At 40.6% G+C, this 22065-nt stretch overlaps 1 protein-coding gene across 4 annotated transcripts; it reads left to right on the top strand.

The window, feature by feature from the left end:
- The first annotated feature begins 873 nt into the window (after positions 1-873).
- Positions 874-12016, top strand: lclat1 (lysocardiolipin acyltransferase 1). 4 transcript variants are annotated; one of them, XM_089005140.1, is made up of 7 exons: positions 874-1152; positions 6293-6474; positions 6673-6858; positions 9366-9564; positions 9628-9774; positions 10927-11043; positions 11112-12016. In XM_089005140.1, the coding sequence occupies exons 3-7, from the start codon at positions 6691-6693 to the stop codon at positions 11630-11632; spliced, it is 1152 nt and encodes a 383-aa protein (XP_088861266.1). In that variant the 5' UTR covers positions 874-1152; positions 6293-6474; positions 6673-6690; the 3' UTR covers positions 11633-12016. The 4 variants fall into 4 exon arrangements, with proteins under 4 accessions (XP_088861266.1, XP_088861264.1, XP_088861265.1 ...); XM_089005138.1 differs by lacking the exon at positions 6293-6474 and having other exon boundaries at positions 6691-6858; XM_089005139.1 differs by lacking the exon at positions 6293-6474 and having other exon boundaries at positions 6679-6858.
- Positions 12017-22065: the final 10049 nt, after the last annotated feature.

Raw genomic sequence — 22065 nt, 5'->3', positions numbered from 1 at the left:
GCTCGGATTCCATGTCACAAAAGTACTGTGAATTTTTTTTCACCCAAGGGACATTTTAACCTCGAGGGCAGTGTTGAAACAGGCCTGCCGTAAAGTGAAAGTGGAGAAGTATCATTAGATAGGATTGGATTTGCCTTTATTAGTCTCGCAGTGGAGAAATTTACATTTCTTTTTTTCATATCATGCTGCAATGTCGAACATGGTCAAACCAAGAGGAAAACAAATACCTTGAAACATAAATTCGTAAATTCTCTAAGAAACGTAAGCCTAAAAAGGGCCGTACATACATGCTAACCATAAGGAACAGAAGTGATGCCGATGTCAGAACAGGAAATTGATAGTGACTGTTTGAGAAAATGCATTTTTCATGTTCATGGAAACATTAAGGAGAAAGCATTCACTTATGAATGTCAGACAGGATATGAATACATTTTGAAAATACAGTAAAGTCTCGTTATATCGATATCGGATATATCGATAGTCCCGGTTATATCGATAGTATTTCTATGCACGCACTGAGAAAATTACATGCAAACAGGGTCGGATATATCGATAGTCCCGGTTATATCGATATTTTTTCGGACTCCCTTGAATATCGATATAACGAGACTTTACTGTAACTGCATTTCAGAAATATGTGGAACATAAAAGGACAGGAAATTAACGGAACTTACCTTATTGAATGACTTAAGATCTCTACTGGGAACTTGGGAGAGGCTCCTTAACATGTAGCTGCTGTGTTTCATTTATACGTCATTTTAAATTCCAATTGAAACCGTAACTTTATGCTGACATTTATGTCATTCTAATTCTGTCGCAACGTCATACTGTACTCACGAAAGCAAGGGAGAAACAGCACCCCTTGTCGACGACCGGTCGCACTAACAGTAGGAAGGGAGCAAGTTGAGAGGTCGTGTTAGCAACGAGGTGACACTGCTTCAATGTTTATTCCAGCTTCTCCTTCACTCGAAAACTAATAAGAACCCCACAAACAAACAGCTGTTTTACCACCCCTCATATCAGGCTCCATAATATCCAAAGACACATCTAGCCGGTAAGCTTCCGTTAGCCTTGCAGGTTGCTATGTCACAGAGAAGCAGCTGGACACACTCATCCGAGCAACATCGCTTTTTTTGAAAAGCTCGTCAAAAGGTGAGTTTATTCACGTTTGTCATCTCAGTGCAGATATTCTACGCTACTTAACTGGATTGTTGGCTGAGGGTCACAATGTTACAAATAATTTATTATGAGTTAGATTCGCCGAGTTAGCTTAGCATTCGGGGTGAGGCCAGATATTGAAGCAACACTTGGCAACGATGTGGTGGGCAGAATCTAAATCGTGCTGATGCTGTCGAATTTGCAGCTCGCTGTCTTTAAAAATGAGTCACGTTTTAAGAAATGTTGTTTACAATTTCACCAACCATCCCACCTGTCATTTCATTCCGCATTGCAACAACCTCATCTTTTCTAACCTTAGATGCCTTTCAAATTACTCCCGAGCCACCTGTTCTCCAGGTTTTTGTTGCCATGTTTCAACATTTGCACTGTGCCTATTAAAATGTTGGAAAAAATATTAAAATTCATTGCACGTCAAATACAACTGAACAGTCCACTCTAACGCTAGTGCAGTTCTACAGCAAATTTTAACCACAGATGACTTTGTGTGTCCCTAAACACAGTTTAGTCACTGATTTACAAAAAAAAATCATTTATCCCCAGCACATCGTTTTTTTTCCCCTCAATCGATAATGTATAAATGCTTCAACGTGTATTTCTACGTTACCATATTTTCCGGTGTGTAAGGCACACCCAAAAGCTTTCATTTTCTTGAAAAGATGACCCTTCGCCTTATACGCATGTGCACCTTATATGTGAAGTAATATTGAGCCGCAACAGGTCCCGCGACTACTGTCAGCAGCCACTGACTCAATGTCCCCGCCGTAGAAGATTGCATTTTCTGTGTAGCTCTCTCTCTTGTTTCAATTTATAATTGTATTTTATTTATTGTATTCTATTTGTGATTCTATTCTATTTATTATAGTACCTATGCTTGTCTGTGACTGTAAAGTGTCCTTGAGAACTTTGAAAGGCGCTTAAAATGTATAATAATAATAATAATAATAATAATTATTATTATTATTATTATTATTATTACTATTATTAAAAAGTAATGTGGAACACCAGCCTCTACGATAGCGTCATATATTGTGGTGTGCCATATATTTGGGAAAGTTATATATTTTTATATATTATATTTGGAAAACTTTTATATATTTACATATTTTAATCTGAAAGCTTTTTTTCAGTCATTGACTTATAAAGCCTTATGCACGGGAAAATACGGTAAATATAATAATAATAATAATAATAATAATAATAATAATAATGCCAGGATCAGGAGTCTTTGTCTTCAAAAATGATCCCACCCCCTCCTTTTTTCAGCCACTGCAGTCATGCCAGCCAAGGTTTATGCACCAAATGTTGGGTTAAATGTTGTTCTTCCTGGTTCATCTCTCCATTTGTATAGTCTGAATATTAAATCAGCAGGTCACAAAGGTAAATAAAATGACTTGATTATACAGTACAGTTAGTTTTTGCTATTTTGAATGTTGCTTTGCCGATTACCATTTTGTGTTTGGGAGCCTTTTACTGAGCGAGTTGCTTGTTCTGTAGCCACAAAGGAACATATGTCTTCTTGTGCCGGTCCCAAGCCCGGATAAATACAGAGGGTTGTGTCAGGAAGGGCATCCGACGTAAAAGCTTGGCCAAAACAAACATGCGGATCAAACCTCTAAAGATGGAGGACACTGATTTGCTGTGGCGACCCCTTGAAGGGAAAAGCCGAAAGGGAAATAATAATAATCATAATAATAATAATAATAATAATGTGTAAAAAAACACTATTATTATTAAAACCCAATGTGTAAAACAAGTGTAGATTCAGAGTTCGTGCGAAAAAAAAATGTAAAGAATAATTTCACTGGAATCGCTAATTGAGAAATATCATCGCAATTTGTCAACAGCGCTTAGTTCATGCCTCACGTCACATCATTTCTGTCAGTACTGCCAATATGCAGTTTATTAATTTTTTTTCTTAATAAACCTGCCGAGTTTTTTGCTTGCCACCCAGTCTTGGTACGTCATGCTGCTTTCTATGTGTGTTTTGTGTGCGTAGTCCACACCGAGGGCTTTTTTATATATGTGTGTGTGTGTGTGTGTGTGTGTGTGTGTGTGTGTGTGTGTGTGTGTGTGTGTGTGTGTGTGTGTGTGTGTGTGTGTGTGTGTGTGCGTGTGTGTGTGCGCACATGGAAATAATTGAGGTGGAAAGGTGCAAGCTGCAATGTGCACCTGCTGGATGAAAATAAGTCCCTGTAGCGTCGGCTCTGGACTCGGCGCGTCAGTGGGGCCTTATCAATTCAACACTCTACTGGGTCTTTTCACCTACGCAAGGCAATAATTGACTGGCGGCACTTCTACGTTTATGACTGGCCAAGGTTATTTGAAATATTTCATAGGCGGCGCACTTTCCAGTTATGCATTTATATGTTGGTGTGGTGGTGCTTTTTAGTTGTGGTCACCACAAATAAACCTAATTCAAATTGACATCAACGACAAACCAGGCAGTGATTTTTTTCCGATATACAGTAAAGTCTCGTTATATCGATATTCAAGGGAGTCCGAAAAAATATCGATATAACCGGGACTATCGATATATCCGACCCTGTTTGCATGTAATTTTCTCCTTGCGTGCATAGAAATAGTATCGATATAACCGGGACTATCGATATATCCGATATCGATATAACGAGACTTTACTGTATATTTTTCAATCTTAAAAGTGGGAAAACTGGTTAAAGCCCGACAGCCATTCGAGCTGAGAGCAAGGCCTTCACAAGCTACCAAACATTGAGCGTTATGCAGGATGGAGAATTCGTTTGAGGGCAAATTGTAGTGTTATTCCACTGACGCCAGTTACATGTTTCACGCCGACCGAGGCTTCCCAATCGCGCTGGATCCGACATCCGTTCAGTAAAATTTGTGTTCTGCTTGAATCACTGTCACGGATCTCTCCAGTTTACGAGCAATCAAAAATCTCTGGTTACTTCCTATTTGCAGGGACAAAAGCCTTACTAGTCATTTCAAAGAAATGCACTGATTTCACGCTGGTCAATGTAATTTACTTCAAGACCTGAAATTTGGGAGTCCATAACTGAAATGGTCAAAAAATCCCCCACATATTTGCTTCGAACAAAAATGGCAGATTTCCTGTTTTTTTGTTTGTTTCAAAATTGCTTCTTGAGTCTTGTTTGTGTTTCTAATCATGACAGGACCTATCAACCAAATTTCATGGATGGTAAATGAAGAGTATTTCAGCCTCTGCTTACGTCTTTTTAGTCACGGGTTCTAAGAAATGGAAATAATTCAGAAAAGGAAACATGGAAGAGTAAGAAGTGATGAAGTAAAGACAGGATTCAACCGGTTCAGAAATATCTGGCATTCCGTAACCATATCACTCAGGTCATCAATACCAATCTCCCACAAAACTGTAAAACCGGTACAACCGTTTGGGGCCTAAATTTAGAGAAGGAGCGTCGCTAGCAAAATCCAGACCATTACTAAAACTCTTACTTACGGGGAACATATGTCCCGGTTGGGATCAGCAACGTGAGATAAGACAAAAATCTGATATATACAACTTCAGGGGTCATTTGATAGATTTGATCAAATTAGAAGTGGACTCTTTTCCAACACTGTTTCGACGTGAGGAAGGTGAGTTTTTAAAACCTCTTCCAATGGGACGGTTCTTGCCTTTTGTTTCGGACCATGTAGGACAGACCACGTTAAACACAGCGCATGTGTCCGCAAGTGCAAAACGACCTCTTCCAATTGGACGGTTCTTGTCATTGTTTCGGACCATGTTGAACAAGACCACGTTAAACGCATCACGTGTCCGCCAGTGCAAAACGACCTCTTCCAATTGGACGGTTCAGGCCATTGTTTCGGAGCACGTAGGACAGACCACGTTAAACCCAGCACTTGTGACCGCAAGTGCAAAACGATCTCTTCCAATTGGTTGGTTCTTGCCTTTGTTTTGGACCATGTAGGACAAGACCAAGTTAACACGTGTCCGCAAGTGCAAAACAACCTCTTCCAATCAGATGGGTCTTTTGCATTGTTTCGGACCACGTAGGACAAACCACATTAAACGCAGCACATGTGTCCGCAAGTGCAAATCAACCTCTTCCGATTGGACGGTTCTTGCCATTGTTTCGGACCATGTTGGACAGACCATGTTAAATGCAGCACATGTGACCGAAAGTGCAAAACGATCCCCCCTGGCATACGAGTGAAATGACAAGCGATCGTCATGGGCGCTTCAAAACGAGCTAGCTCACAAACGTTGCGTAACAATTACCAATCCCGTTTCTCGGTTTTGCTGTCATAAGGATCGTCGGCTCGCCATCCCCTCCGGGATCCAATGACCATGTGGCGTTCCTGCTATGTGGCGGCTATAAACCAGTGATGAAAAGACTCTTGAGCTCGTGAAACCCATGCTGGGGTGGCGGGTTGAGGTTGGCTTAGCATAGCCACTTTGCATGACAATTGGGTGTTTAGTGTTCTATCTGTATTTTTGCGGGGATTAAAGGGAGGTGAATACAGATGTCATCCCCACCCCCTCGCCCGGTTTTACAAGTATCCGATGGCCACTTGACATTCAGCGCTGCATTCTAGCACATTGTTAGATTACGGCGTCTTTGGCACTCATAAACAGATTGGTGATTTGAGCTCTCTGCCGTGATCTACTCCGGGTCTGATAATCCGCAACTTGTGACGTCCTTTGGTATACTTGGCGTAACCAACTTCGGTTCGTCAAGTCATCCTTAGGAAGATGGCAAGTACGTTGTACGTTAAATCAATATGTATTGCATTGTATTTTGCACAGTCACCCCCATTTCAAGCTCAGATAACTCCAGATCTATACAATTTACTTATTAACTCTTTTTTTCTGCTGAAAGAAGAGAGTCTAAGGTTTCTAACGCTAAATTGAATGTTTATCTAGTCCTAAAATTCTCCTTGAATTTGAGTGAAAATGACAAAAACCCTGGCACTATCGTGGACACATTTTTTGCACATAGTCTGGCAGTGAATGAGTTAATAGAAAAGCTTCTGTTTGAAGAATTTCCAAAAGGATCACCTTGACAAATTGTCCTTTATCGGCTTAGTATTTTGTTTTATTTTAGCTACTGCACTGATAAATGTACAATTAATCAGCCCTATCCTCCTTATTTAGATTCCACTCATGGAATGTCCGCTTGTGATTTTCACGCTGATTATGGGGGGGAAATAACACCAGAAGAGCAACAGAAGTGTCCAGAATCAATTATGTGGTTCGCAAATCATGGGAAACTTCTGCTTCTGTTCCATCTGTTCGCCTCAAAAACTGCTTGACGTCAAGCATTGATTCTAAAAGAGGTACAGTAAAGTCTCGTTATATCGATATCGGATATATCGATAGTCCCGGTTATATCGATACTATTTCTATGCACGCACGGAGAAAATTTACATGCCCGCAGGATCGGATATATCGATAGTCCCGGTTATATCGATATTTTTTCGGACTCCCTTGAATATCGGTATAACGAGACTTTACTATAATTATTTTTTTTAAAGTTGTAGGGGTCTTCACAGATGGCTGTGTCGGTGCGGGGCTTGTACTTTCTACTGACCCTGTTCCTGGCCAGTTTCTTCGGGAGCGTCTTCATGCTGGCTCCGGTTTTACCGCTCATGCTGCTGTCACCCGCTTGGTACCGCTGGATTACCGATCGCATCGTCGCCACCTGGTTCACCCTTCCTGTGGTGCGTATGTCTGCTCGGCTCTAACTTGACCTACTTGCGGATGGTTCGTTGTGTGTTTTCTGGAATTTTAGATCACATTTTTAAAAGAAATTAAAATTTGGGTTTTATCGCTTCCTCAATTCTTCCTGGGTTTTTATTTTTACATGATAGTGCGACAGCTTTGTTTTGTCTTGCTGAATTTCACCAAAGCAAAGACAATGAACCCAACATTTACACACTTCTACGATACAATACATCTCGATTTATATAGCGCTTTAACAACAGCTGAAACTGTAATAAAGCGCTTAACAATGGACAGCTATTGCAAACAGGAAATAACGCAGTCACAAAGATAGAAAGCACTAGGGAGTGAAACTCGGTTTACAAACCCCTTGGCTTACAAACTTTTCGGTTTAGGAACGTTAAATTTATGAACATTTTACTTTGGCATACTTAGGTTACCTTTTTCGTACACGGAGCTGCCTCAATGAGTGATGTGTCGTTCGCGAAGGAGCCCTTTCTTCTAACAACAAAATGGCAGCCAACTGTTGATGTCCTCTATTCCCCGCCCCCAGTCTTTGGTTAAAGCCACGTGATTGGTCAAGAACGCAGCAATGAGGGGAGGTGGTTTAAACATTAAAGAGACAGGCAGACGACCTTGAGAAAGTTTCAACTTTGATAGTTCAAAGGCAGAGTGTAGACTGGAAGGTTAAAATATCCCATCAATCAGGCTCCACAAACAACCCGCACAAGCCATCTGTACACTTGATGCAATCAACCTAGCTAAACAGAACACAATTGATGAGGTACTAGATAAAATTATCATAGAGAAAGCACCTACAAGGGATCATTCCTCAAGATGGTGAAAGAAGGTTATGTTCCTCATCAAGTGTTTAATGCTGATGATGAAACCGGCCATTCCATTCCATCAAGCCATCAACGACCGTCACAAAGGTAAATAAAACGACTTTATTACATAGTACCGTTTATTTCTTTAATTATAATACAATAGCACATTTATTATACATAAAACAAGGTATATTTTGTGTAGTTTTAAGGCCTAGAAAATTAGAAATTAGAAAATGATGTTTTATGGGGACCTGTGAACGGATTATTCTCATTTTAATGGTTTCCTACGGGAAAATAATTTTTGGAATACACACTTTTCGCTTTACACACTGTCTGGGAAACAATTAAGTTCGTAAGCCAAGGTATCACTGTAGTCGGAATCATGCTGAGTCGAATGCCAAAGAGTACATGTGAGTTTTTAATACACTTATGCAAAAAAATGGTGCAATAATCCCAGAAAGTATGAAGCAAGCTTCTGAAGGCAGTCAGTCAGCGGAAGTAAGACAAATTTGCCCACACCTGTGGACAAGGATTGGAATCATCAAAGGAATTCGCTCCTTATTTAGTAGCGGCATGTTCTGTACTGCTGGCTACGCCCTGATGAGCTTTTGTGCAAGAAGTTAGATTTTTTTTTTGTCCTTTTACTGGTATGATATGGGATTATGAGCAACACTAGTACGCAGTTCTTCACAAAGAATAGTTCAAGTATGTTTGTGGCACTCCCAGTTGAAGTTTACTCTCCAACCAAACAGCAAATACAATTTGGCTATTTAAAACAACTGCTTTACTTAGCCATTTCCATCTGCTAGTTTAATGCTAAAACAAAATTAGCATCAATGTTGCGTCGCTTGAGCAACAGTTAAATGTTACAGCAACAGATGTAAAATGACAGTAGAAGACATCCAATTTGGCGATTTAAAACAACTGCTTTACTTAGCCATTTCCATCTGCTAGCTTAATGCTCACACAAAAATTAGCATCAATGTTGCGGCGCTTGAGTAACAGTTAAATGTTACAGCAACAGATGTAAAATGACAGTAGAAGACATCCAATTTGGCGATTTAAAACAACTGCTTTACTTAGCCATTTCCATCTGCTAGCTTAATGCTCACACAAAATTAGCATCAATGTTGCGGCGCTTGAGTAACAGTTAAATGTCACAGCAATCGATGTAAAATGGCAGTACAACAAATACAATTTATAACAACTCCTTTACTTAGCTATTTCCATGTGCTAACTTAATGCTAACACAAAATTAGGGCGCTCTGTGGATTAAAAAAAATACTTGAGGTGTATACAGGTGGAGGTGAACGCATGTTTTGCATAAGGGCGAGAGAAAGAGAGAGCTAGCTAGAGAGAGCGCTAGCGAGAGAGATAGCTAGAGACATAGCGAGACAGCTAGAGAGAGTTAGCGAGAATTAGCTACATGAGATAATGACACGCGACACAAGGAAGTGCGATATAAGGAAGGGGAGTCAAGTGGTGCATTCAGGTGCACTCAGTTTGATTGAGAACCGATTTTCGGTTGTAAACCGAGGCATAAAAAAATACATTTTTTTGTCGAAATCCAAATTGGTTGAGAACAGAGACGTTCGAAAACCGAAGTTTGACTAACTACTTGAGAATTAGCATCTTTGAGCTCGTAACAACCTCCACGCATCCCCCATGTTTCCACACAGTCTCTCCTGGAGTTGGTTTTTGGCGTAAAAGTGGTGATCACAGGTGATGCCTTCGTCCCTGGTGAGCGTAGCGTCATCATCATGAACCACCGCACGCGTCTGGACTGGATGTTCCTTTGGTGCTGCCTGCTACGCTACAGCTACCTGCGTCTGGAGAAGATATGCCTCAAGGCTGCCCTCAAGGCTGTGCCAGGCTTCGGTAGGTCCAACCATTGGACCTGCGTGATTTTTCAAATAGCCTCTGATAGAACTTGCTTTGCAGGCTGGGCGATGCAGGTGGCCTGCTTTGTCTTTATCCATCGGCGCTGGGAGAAAGATAAGGAGCACTTGGGGAATATGCTGGACTACTTTTGCGATATCAGAGAACCCCTGCAGCTGCTGCTCTTCCCAGAGGGCACGGATCTCACCGGTAAATTGCGACTACCGCATTTAAAATAATAATAGTAATACATTTCATTTATAAGCGCCTTTCAAAACGCTCAAGGTCACTTTACAGTCACAGGATAAGTTTTTTCTGTGGGAGCCACACGCGCCAGCGTTTACGCTACGCGGAAGTAAATGGATAGAAAGCTAACTAGCCAGCTCGTAGGTAGCTAATAGATAGCCAACAGATAGCTTGCTAGATAGCGAGCCACCTGGATAGCTCTATAGCCAACAGCTAGCTAGCTATATATCTAGCCAATTAGCTATATAGCTAATAAAAATAATACATTTCATTTATAAGCGCCTTTCTAAACTCTCATGGTCACTTTAGCTAGCTAGCTAATATTTTTCCTGACTCAAATAGCTAGCTAGATATACAGCTAGCTCTCTTATAGCTCTTCCTACAGCCATGCCATGCTAAGTCCCCATGACTCACGTTACTTTTATGAGGGTGGGGGATGATAAATTTCTCTGCCTGTGTCATGATGTCATCTCAGGCGGTCCAGTCAAGTGACATCATAACGGGTCTGAAGTTTTTGTTGTAGCTTTTGGCAACACACCTGAGCTCGGGCATTACAGACACCTATTAGCTAACTATCTACCTAGCTAGATATGTAGCTATCTAGCGAGCTATCTATTGGCTATCTATTAGCTATCTACTAGCTGGCTAGCTCGCTTTCTATTTACATCCAGGTTGAGTGAACGCTGGCGCGTGTGGCTGCCGCTGTTCACCCACAGAAAAACGTATCCTGTGACTGTTAAGTGACCTTGAGAGTTTTGAAATGCGCTTAGAAATGAAATTTATTATTATTATTATTATTATTATTATTATTATTATTATTATTATTATTATCTAGCTAGATATCTTGCTAGCTGTCTAGCTATGTGTCTCGCTATCTAGCTATCTCTCTATTTAGCTCTCTCTCGCTAACTCTCTCTAGCTGTCTCGCTATCTTGCTATCTCTCTAGCTCTCTCTCTCGCTAGCGCTATCTCTAGCTAGCTCTCTCCAGCTAGCTCTCTCTTTCTCTCTTTTTCTCTCGCCTTTATGCAAAACATGTATACACCTCAAGTATTTTTTTTAATCCACAGAGCGCCCTGTTGTCCATCAACCTTTTTTTTTTTATATTTTCCCCACAGATAACACGCGAGCACGCAGCGACGAGTTTGCCGAACAGCACCACCTGCCCAAATACCAACACGTGCTACATCCGCGTACCACCGGCTTCACTTTCATCGTGGAGCGATTGCGAAAAGGTCGTCCATTTGTATAAAACGTAAACTCGTGGAAAGATACCCCGAAAAACTGTGTCCTATGTTTTTAGGGGACAACCTGGATGCGGTGCACGACATCACGGTTGCTTACCCGAAGAATATCCCGCAGACTGAGCGCCACCTCTTGCTAGGCCTCTTCCCCCGCGAGATCCACTTCCACGTGCGACGCTATCCCGTCGCCACGCTTCCCGCCCTTTCCGACGAGCTGGAGTCGTGGTGCCGTGAGCGCTGGGCCGAGAAGGAGTCGCGTCTTCAGGATTTTTATTCAGGCCAGCCGCGAGCTTTCGACCGGGAAGGCGTGGCGAGGGTGCCGCCGTGTAAGTCGGAGCTGCGGGTAGCGCTCATCAAAGCCGCCTCGCTGCTCTACTGGACCGCCTTTATCGCTTTTTGCTCCGCTAGCTTGTGGTTGTGGGCTCCCGTGAGGTTGTACTTCCTGGTGGTGGTGGGCCTGTACATGGCCCAGCAGAAGATGGCGGGCGGGTTGGAGTTAGTGGAATTAGCTTGCCATCGCTATTGGGCCTCCGTGGCGGCTAATGGCGATGATAAAATGGCGGATGGTAAATCGCAGTGAGGAGAAAGAATGTCGACTTGGGACAATTCGGATGCGTTTTTGTGGGGCGGTTCTCCTTTGTGAACCTACAGGCTATTTGCTGGCCCTCAGCAGGAGGCTCAAGAGTGTTGGACGTGTTGCCCACATCCGTCCGTCTTTTTTGTCTCCTTTTATTACCTCCGCTTACTATGAATCGCACCAAATGTCAACTTTTTGGCAGGATATGCTATCACCAAATTATTGGTGCCGTCTTGCATTTTTCAATGCACGGTTATTAAGTCGGTTTTGGTTTGGTTTTTCCATTCAAAAATTGCACAACGGGAATCGACGACGCTCAAATTTGACGAATTCGACTTAACTCGTTCACTGCCATTCACGAATTTAGTCGGGAATTGAAAATATGACGTAGAGCGCCATTCCTGAATTTGTTCGGGTTTTGTTTATGCTTCTTTGGGTAAAGCGCTGGCCATGGCTTCTGGCGATTTTTTTTTTTTTTTTTTTTTTTTTTCTCCTCCACAAACAGCAGCATTTCCTTTTATCCCATGTTAGCGCTTAGCTGTTGTTGAAGCGCTATACAAATCAGAATCAGAATCATCTTTATTGCCAAGTATGTAGAACACACAAGGAATTTGCTGCACTAGTATCATCATCAAAAATTGCAAAGAGGCACTATACAGTTCAAATCAATATGTATATCATTGTATTTTGGACAGTCGCCCTCATTTCAAGCTCAGATAACTCCCAGACCCTTATAATTTAGGAATTAACTGGTTTTTTTCTGGTGGAAGAAGAGAGTCTAAAGTTTCTTAAGAGTTATTTCCTAAGTTATGTGAGTCTAGAGTTATCTGAGCTTGAAATGGGGGCAGCTGTACAAAATACAATTCATGCATATTGATATATAGCGCGTTAATAACAGCTGAAGCTGTAAAAAGCGCTAACATGGGGAAAAAAGGGAAATGCTGCCCCCCGTCGAAGGGAAAACACTGGCAGAGGTCTGACAGGCGCTTTATCGGCACCCCCGCAAGGAAAATAAAAACCTGAACAAATTCGGGAATGGCGCTCCACGTCACATTTTCAATTCCCGAAAGGGATGGCAGTAAATGAGTTAATTGGGTGCTAGCATGTGCTTATTTTTGCCCTATGCTAGCAGCGAAGGCTCAAAGCGTCAACAATGACACCCACTGCTGACTCGAAACAATACTTGATGCTAACGTTTTTCGCTAAAAGCGAAGCGCCAATCGCAAATGGCGCCTTGTTCGGGGGAAGATGCGCTGAGCAGCGTTGACTATGCGCGTCGCTAATCAATTTTCTTAACTTTTAATGTTCTTGGGTGGGGGTCTGCTCTGCTTTAGGGTCCACTCGGACTGAGCTCATAGCACTGGTTGGTTTACTGTGAAATCTATGTGTCAGACTACAATCTGTTTTTGTTTGTTGGGTTTTTTCTTGCGTGTTTGCCTCGTGTCAAACACGATGGAGCGAAGCCATACAAACCTCTACATTCTCGACGAGGACTCGTCTATGTAAATATCCTTTCAAAATACCTCCTGCATGGGTAGAGTTTTCCTATGGTGGGTCTCTGCTTGTTTGTACAAGTACAAAAGCCAAAGGTGGCCCAGAAAGTAAATATTTTATTTATTTATATATTTTTTTTGCTTTAAGCTTCCAGCAAATGTCCTTATTGGGAATGTTTTGGAGGTGTGGGGGGGGGGGGGGGTGTTAGGATGTTGGGACAACGTGACCCTCCCACCCATGACAGTGGTGGCACAGGAGGACCACCAGACTTGGAGTGGAAAACTGACCACCCCTTCTCCCCGAATAAGCGCCCCGTCCCCCCAAAAAAAGTCCTTCAAGGCTCACTTCTGATTGTGACACTGATCCGATGTCTCAAATCAATTCGCAAATGGCAGCTGAGAAAAAAACTTTTTTCCGACTAAAAGGTCACAGTAGCGCTTCATTTGTACCGCATTTGGAGTACAGTGATACCTCGGTTTACGAACCCGCTGGCTTACGAACTTTTCGGTTTACGAATGTTAAATTTATGAAAAATTTACCTTGGCATACGAACTATTTTTCGGGATACACACAGAGCTGCCACAATGAGTGATGTGTCGTTCGCGAACGAGCCTGTTCTCCTGACAAGAAAATGGCAGCCGGCTTGTTTTGGTCCTCTATTCCACAGTGAGGGGAGGTGGTTGAAACATTAAAGAGACAGGCAGACGACAGAGAGTGACAAAATGGATAGAAAACAGTGAAATTTGGACTTTGATAGTTCAAAGGCAGAGTGTAGACTGCATGGTTAAAATATCCCATCAATCAGACTCCACAAACAACCCGCATCTCTACACTTGAAACAAAAAGCTATCAACCCAGCTAAACAGAACACAATTGATGAGGAACAAGGTAAAATTATTGCAGAGAAAGCACCTACAAGGGATCATTCCTCAAGATGGTGAAAGAAGGTTACGTCATCAATTGTTTAATGCTGATGAAACCGGCCACTCTATTCCATCAAGCCAACAACGACCATCACAAAGGTAAATAAAACGACTTTATTATACAGCACAGTTTATTTATTTAATTATAATACCATAGCACATTTATTATACATAAAATAAGGTATATTTTGTGTAGTTTTAAGGCTTACAAAAGTAGAAAATTATGTTTTATGGGGACATGGGATTGTATTACTCTCATTTTAATGGTTTCCTATGGAAAATTAATTTTTGGGATACACACTATTCGCCTTACACACTGTCTGGGAACTAATTAAATTCGTAAGCCAATGTATCACTATTCAAAATATCGTGCTACCTATCTTAGTTTTCGGATGCCCCAATTTTTGACAGGGTCCAAAATTTGTAATTTTTTTTAATACACGGTTAGCCTTATAAGTCCCTCATCACTGACTATTTGATAGCATATTACTTTCCAGAATTCGGACGCATAGCTAGCCATGTCTGTGTAAGCTCTCGTCGTACAGGAGTGGTCCATCGATGAGAAGGTTTCTTCAGCCAAAAGTACAGATGACTGCTGAAGAAACCTTCTCATCGATAGCTAGCCATGTATTATTTTCTGCCCAGGCACTTATTTACTTAGTATTTTTTTATTCATAGTTTATGCGGTTACAGATAGACTTTGGTGTGTGTGTGTGTGTATATATATATATATATATATATATATATATATATATATATATATATATATATATATATATATATATATATATATATATATATATATATATACAGTCAAGTCTCGTTATATCGATATTCAAGGGAGGCCGATATTTTTTCGGCCTCCCTTGAATATCGATATAACGAGAGATATATATATATATATATATATATATATATATATATATATATATATATATATATATATGACATTGCCAGAGGTCTGGCCAGCGCTTTATCAAAGTCAAAGTCTGCTTTATTGTCAAAAGATGCTAATCTGCATGACATACAGCACAGATGAAATGACTGTCCTCCTCTCGGACCCAGCGTGCAAGGCACTTATGATGACTTTAACAAACATAATAAACACGAAAACGCCAATTTGCCCGGAGAGGGGAGCCGCTGCGTGTTCACGAGCCGCCATCTGCATCCAAGCAAGAAAAGAACGTAACTGAATTAATTTGGGAATGGCGCTCTACAACATTTTTTCAATTCCCAAATCAAGTTGTCAATGGCAGTGAATGAGTTAACCGATTTTATTATTTATCACTTCATTGCTTATGCTGGATCTCTGATGTGTGTTGATGTGGTGGATGAGGGGGTAAGAGGGGGGGTATCATATTAAATGAACTCAGATCTCATTCAAAAGTCTTGCTTTTTTTTCTTGGGTTTTCATTTTTTGCGGAGACGTCACACATTACTTTATTAGCTAGATGGCTAGCGATTAGCTGTCTGAATGTAGGCTGTCTAGCTTGCTTTGTTTGTTGGGTTTTTTCTTGCGTGTTTGCCTCGTGTCAAACACGATGGAGCGAAGCCATACAAACCTCTACATTCTCGACGAGGACTCGTCTATGTAAATATCCTTTCAAAATACCTCCTGCATGGGTAGAGTTTTCCTATGGTGGGTCTCTGCTTGTTTGTACAAGTACAAAAGCCAAAGGTGGCCCAGAAAGTAAATATTTTATTTATTTATATATTTTTTTTGCTTTAAGCTTCCAGCAAATGTCCTTATTGGGAATGTTTTGGAGGTGTGGGGGGGGGGGGGGTGTTAGGATGTTGGGACAACGTGACCCTCCCACCCATGACAGTGGTGGCACAGGAGGACCACCAGACTTGGAGTGGAAAACTGACCACCCCTTCTCCCCGAATAAGCGCCCCGTCCCCCCAAAAAAAGTCCTTCAAGGCTCACTTCTGATTGTGACACTGATCCGATGTCTCAAATCAATTCGCAAATGGCAGCTGAGAAAAAAACTTTTTTCCGACTAAAAGGTCACAGTAGCGCTTCATTTGTACCGCATTTGGAGTACAGTGATACCTCGGTTTACGAACCCGCTGGCTTACGAACTTTTCGGTTTACGAATGTTAAATTTATGAAAAATTTACCTTGGCATACGAACTATTTTTCGGGATACACACAGAGCTGCCACAATGAGTGATGTGTCGTTCGCGAACGAGCCTGTTCTCCTGACAAGAAAATGGCAGCCGGCTTGTTTTGGTCCTCTATTCCCCAGTGAGGGGAGGTGGTTGAAACATTAAAGAGACAGGCAGACGACAGAGAGTGACAAAATGGATACAAAACAGTGAAATTTGGACTTTGATAGTTCAAAGGCAGAGTGTAGACTGCACTGTTAAAATATCCCCTCAATCAGGCTCCACAAACAACCCGCATCTCTACACTTGATACAAAAAGCTATCAACCCAGCTAAACAGAACACAATTGATGAGGAACAAGGTAAAATTATAGCAGAGAAAGCACCTACAAGGGATCATTCCTCAAGATGGTGAAAGAAGGTTACGTCATCAATTGTTTAATGCTGATGAAACGGGCCACTGTATTCCATCAAGCCATCAACGACCATCACAAAGGTAAATAAAACGACTTTATTATACAGCACAGTTTATTTATTTAATTATAATACCATAGCACATTTATTATACATAAAATAAGGTATATTTTGTGTAGTTTTAAGGCTTACAAAAGTAGAAAATTATGTTTTATGGGGACATGGGATTGTATTACTCTCATTTTAATGGTTTCCTATGGAAAATTAATTTTTGGGATACACACTATTCGCCTTACACACTGTCTGGGAACTAATTAAATTCGTAAGCCAATGTATCACTATTCAAAATATCGTGCTACCTATCTTAGTTTTCGGATGCCCCAATTTTTGACAGGGTCCAAAATTTGTAATTTTTTTTTAATACACGGTTAGCCTTATAAGTCCCTCATCACTGACTATTTGATAGCATATTACTTTCCAGAATTCGGACGCATAGCTAGCCATGTCTGTGTAAGCTCTCGTCGTACAGGAGTGGTCCATCGATGAGAAGGTTTCTTCAGCCAAAAGTACAGATGACTGCTGAAGAAACCTTCTCATCGACAGCTAGCCATGTATTATTTTTCTGCCCAGGCACTTATTTAGTTTTTTTTTTTATTCATAGTTTATGCGCTTACAGATAGACTTTGGTGTGTGTGTGTGTGTATATATCGATATATATATATATATATATATATATATATATATATATATATATATAAATATATATATATATATATATATATATATATATATATATACAGTCAAGTCTCGTTATATCGATATTCAAGGGAGGCCGATATTTTTTCGGCCTCCCTTGAATATCGATATAACGAGAGATATATATATATATATATATATATATATATATATATATATATATATATATATATATATAAGATATTGCCAGAGGTCTGGCCAGCGCTTTATCAAAGTCAAAGTCTGCTTTATTGTCAAAAGATGCTAATCTGCATGACATACAGCACAGATGAAATGACTGTCCTACTCTCGGACCCAGCGTGCAAGGCACTTATGATGACTTTAACAAACATAATAAACACGAAAACGCCAATTTGCCCGGAGAGGGGAGCCGCTGCGTGTTCACGAGCCGCCATCTGCATCCAAGCAAGAAAAGAACGTAACTGAATTAATTTGGGAATGGCGCTCTACAACATTTTTTCAATTCCCAAATCAAGTTGTCAATGGCAGTGAATGAGTTAACCGATTTTATTATTTATCACTTCATTGCTTATGCTGGATCTCTGATGTGTGTTGATGTGGTGGATGAGGGGGTAAGAGGGGGGGTATCATATTAAATGAACTCAGATCTCATTCAAAAGTCTTGCTTTTTTTTCTTGGGTTTTCATTTTTTGCGGAGACGTCACACATTACTTTATTAGCTAGATGGCTAGCGATTAGCTGTCTGAATGTAGGCTGTCTAGCTTGCTAGCTGTTGGTTATCTGGCTATTTATTAGCTATCCATTAGCTAGCTGGCTAGCTGTTGGCTATCTGGCTATCTATTAGCTATCCATTAGCTAACTAACTAGCTTTCTATCGATTTGAGTCACTTCGGGGTTGAGTGAACGCTGGCGCATGTGGCTGCCGCTGCTCACCCACAGAAAAATGGATCCTGTGACTGTAAAGTGACCCTGAGAGTTTTCAAAGGCGCTGAGAAATGAAATGGATTATTATTATTAGAGAACGGAGCAGCCTAGACAAGATGTTACAATGAGATCGGAGGAAGCCATTGTTTTGTTCCACTGAGTCGTTTTGATGTTAGATTAGATGATAGATTTTAGTTTTATTTGACTGACTTTAACACTTAGATTCATTTTATTCATGTGTCCACTGACTGACCCTACCCTATGCATTACTATTATTAGTGCTGTATTGATGAGCTGAAAGATGAGTGGTGAATTCCACTATGATGTTTTTTTTTTTTTTTTTTTTTTTTTTTTTTTGCAATCTGATTGGTTGTTGCACCCAAGGCATGTTTGAATGGAGTTGTCGGTTCAATTGCAGGGGACGTGTCCTTGCTAAAATTCAAGGGGGGGGGGGGGGGGGGCTTATCATGAAGTCTCAAAACTAGAGCTAATCAATCTGGTTGGCTTATACTGCCTCCATGTGGCCAAAGGGGGCGCAATATAATGTTCATATTTTTTTTTATGAAGCGCAAAATAATGGGCTGCTATTTTTCCTCATTCACAACCACTGCAATCATTTTTATTTATTTTTATCATGAGGGCTTTTTATGTTTCACCGTGTTACTGTATATTTAAATAAGAAAATATATTTTTTAACTTCACATATTTGTAGATTTTATTTTAAGTGTAGTATGAATATATGTAAGTAGATTCGGTTATTAGATTTATTGCCATTTTCACATCTGAAAGCCTTTAAAAATAATTATAATAATAACACATTTCATTTATAAGTGCCTTTCAAAACTCTCAAGGTCAATTTACAGTCACAGGATATTTTTTTTCTGTGGGTGAACAGCGGCAGCCACACGCGGAAGTAACTCAAATAGATAGAAAGCTAGCCAGCTAGCTAATAAATAGCCAATAGTTTTGTAAGGCGCTTATTAATGAAATGTATTATTATTAACCAGCGAACAAGGTAGCTATATAGCTAGCCAGATAGCTAGATAGCTAAAACAAGCTAATTGGCTAATAGATAGCCAGCCAATCTAGCTAGCTAGCAGTGGGGAAATTTGCAACATATATTATACATATTCAATGATTAAACATCTCTTTATTTTTTGAAATACGTATGTGTAATTGTATGTGTATTTTACTACTATAATAATCATCATCATCATAATAATATATTTCATTTATAAGCGCCTTTCAAAACTCTCAGGGTCACTTTCCAGTCACAGGATAGGTTTTTCTGCGGGTGAGAAGTAACTCAAATAGATAGAAAGCTAGCTAGCTAGCTAATAGATAGACAGCTAGCTTACTAGCTAGATAGCCATATAGCTAATAGATAGCCAGCTAGGTAGCTAGATAATAGATAGCAAATGGATATCAAATAGATAGATAGCTAGGTGGCTAGATAGATAGCAAATAGATAGCTAGATAGCAATCTTTTAAAAATCATCGGTTTGTGTATATTTTAGATGACAAAAAAATGTGTGAAATGGATACGGATTGTTTTTCAGCATTTTTAGCTTCATGCTAATTACATTTTGCTTTGCATTAATATGCTTTCAATTGGTTTCTGTGTAATGTTATTTACGTTACTGAATTAGGTTAAACTTTTCTTTTTTTTGGGGGTGGGGGTGTTACACAACAGCGCATATCTCTTCTTTCCCCATCTCCAACTGCAGGCGAGCAAAAAAAAAAGGTCAGGAGCTTTGAAGGTGAAGTGCGGTCACCATAGTAACAAATGTTGTCTCCGCTGTCGTCTAGCAACGGGATGTGCAGTGATGTCAATGGAAAGCATGCTATTTTCTCCACCCTGACAGAATGTCACTGCTTTGTGTGTGCGTGCATGCCCTGCTGAGGGAATGGAAAAGGGGTTTCGACGTTGACATCCCCCCCAGGAGTCAATGATAAGCTAAAATATCCCCCCTCGGACAATGAATCATGTTCCAATTCAAGGTCCAATTGATGCGGTTGAATCTTTTTTTGGCAGCCGAGCAACAGCCACAATCATCCTCTGGATTTGGATTCAATAATAATAATAATACATACAACCGCCTTTCAAAACTCTCAAGGTCACTTTACAGTCACAGGATCAGTTTTTCTGTGGGTGAGCAGCGGCAGCCATATGCGCCAACGTTCACTCAACCCAGAATAACTCCAATAGATTGAAAGCTAGCTATCTAGTTATCTATTTTAGTTATCTATTAGCTAGCTAGCTAACTTGATCTATTTGAGTTATTCCCGGTTGAACGGGGTTACCGTTGCTGGCTACCTAGCTAGCTATCTATTTACTACCTATAAGCTATCTAACTATCTAGCTATCTGTTAGTTATCTATTAGCTAGCTAGCTAACTTGATCTATTTGAGTTATTCCCGGTTGAATGGGGTTACCGTTGCTGGCTACCTAGCTAGCTATCTATTTACTACCTATAAGCTATCTAACTAGCTAGCTATCTGTTAGTTATCTATTAGCTAGCTAGTTAACTTGATCTATTTGAGTTATTCCCGGTTGAACGGGGTTACCGTTGCTTGCTAGCTAGCTAGCTATTTGCTATCTATAAACTGTCTAGCTAGCTATCTATCTGTTAGTTATCTATTAGCTAGCTAGATAACTCGATCTATTTGAGTTATTCCCGGTTGAATGGGGTCACTGTTGCTGGCTACCTAGCTAGCTATCTATTTGCTATCTATAAGCTGTCTAACTAGCTATCTATATATTAGTTATCTATTAGCTAGCTAGCTAACTTGATCTATTTGAGTTATTCCCGGTTGAATGGGGTCACCGTTGCTGGCTACCTAGCTAGCTATCTATTAGCTATCTATAAGCTGTCTAACTAGCTAGCTATCTATTAGCTAGCTAGCTAACTTGATATATTTGCGTTATTCCCGGTTGAACGGGGTCACCGTTGCTTGCTACCTAGCTAGCTAGCTATTTGCTATCTATTAGCTATCGCTGGCGCGTGTGGCTGCCGCTGCTCACCCACAGAAAAACTGATCCTGTGTCTGTCAAGTAACCTTGAGTGTTGAAACGCGTTTCATCGGACCCCGCCGAGACTCAGTTATGCTGATGAGGTGATACCAGAGCAAATGGGGCAATCAGACCAGTCGTAGATCCCATCGACTAACATTCAGTGAGATTTCTACGTCTCAAAGGATATTCTGGCCCGCTCTTCAACGCCAACCTGTTCCAGTTCTCTCAGGCGTGATGTTTTTCCCCCTCTCCCCAAAAGGTCACATCTTGACGCTTGAGATTTCGTTGGACCCCGCCGAGACACCCGATGCTAGATGGAGCAAAGCAGCATTAGAACATAATGGGACCACCTCCACGTTTCATAGTAAGGACAGTCTTCTTCTCTTGACATCCCCCATCTGTGAATGTACCAAGCTAAAGAGATTCCACTCTTGATGATTGTTTGGGTTGTCCTCTGAAACGCCCTCGTTTTGTTGAGGTTATGCGGGGACAATGTGTAGAAAAAAGACTGCAATGAATTATAAAGCAGGAACGGCTCTTTCTCAGTAATGAAAGATGGAGTCTGCTTACATACTGTTCCGTTTCCAAACACACATAGTACGTTCAAGGTCAATTATGAAACACCAATGACTGAATAATTGTCAACGTAGGAAAATACGCGGCGGCGCTTCTATGGTTATTTGTTCAAGGAAGTATGTTAACATGCAATAAGATAGTGAGCTAGCTAGCTAGATATTAGCTAGATATTAGCTAATAATAATTATCATACATTTCATTTGTAAGCGCCTTTCAAAACTCTAAAGGTCACTTTACAGTCATAGGATCAGTTTTTCTGTGGGT

The sequence above is a fragment of the Hippocampus bargibanti genome, linkage group LG09, assembly GCF_051943395.1.
Source record: "Hippocampus bargibanti isolate YZ-2025 linkage group LG09, ASM5194339v1, whole genome shotgun sequence".
Classification (NCBI taxonomy): Eukaryota; Metazoa; Chordata; class Actinopteri; order Syngnathiformes; family Syngnathidae; genus Hippocampus; species Hippocampus bargibanti.
This window is presented reverse-complemented; position numbering and strand designations above follow the sequence as displayed.

Excerpts from the sequence above, each read along its gene's own strand:
- lclat1 (XM_089005138.1), top strand. The coding sequence starts at position 6,691 with ATGGCTGTGTCGGTGCGGGGCTTGTACTTTCTACTGACCCTGTTCCTG. Across the intron at positions 6,859-9,365 it reads CCTGGTTCACCCTTCCTGTG|TCTCTCCTGGAGTTGGTTTT; the intron begins GTGCGTATGTCT and ends GTTTCCACACAG. Across the intron at positions 11,044-11,111 it reads CGTGGAGCGATTGCGAAAAG|GGGACAACCTGGATGCGGTG; the intron begins GTCGTCCATTTG and ends CTATGTTTTTAG.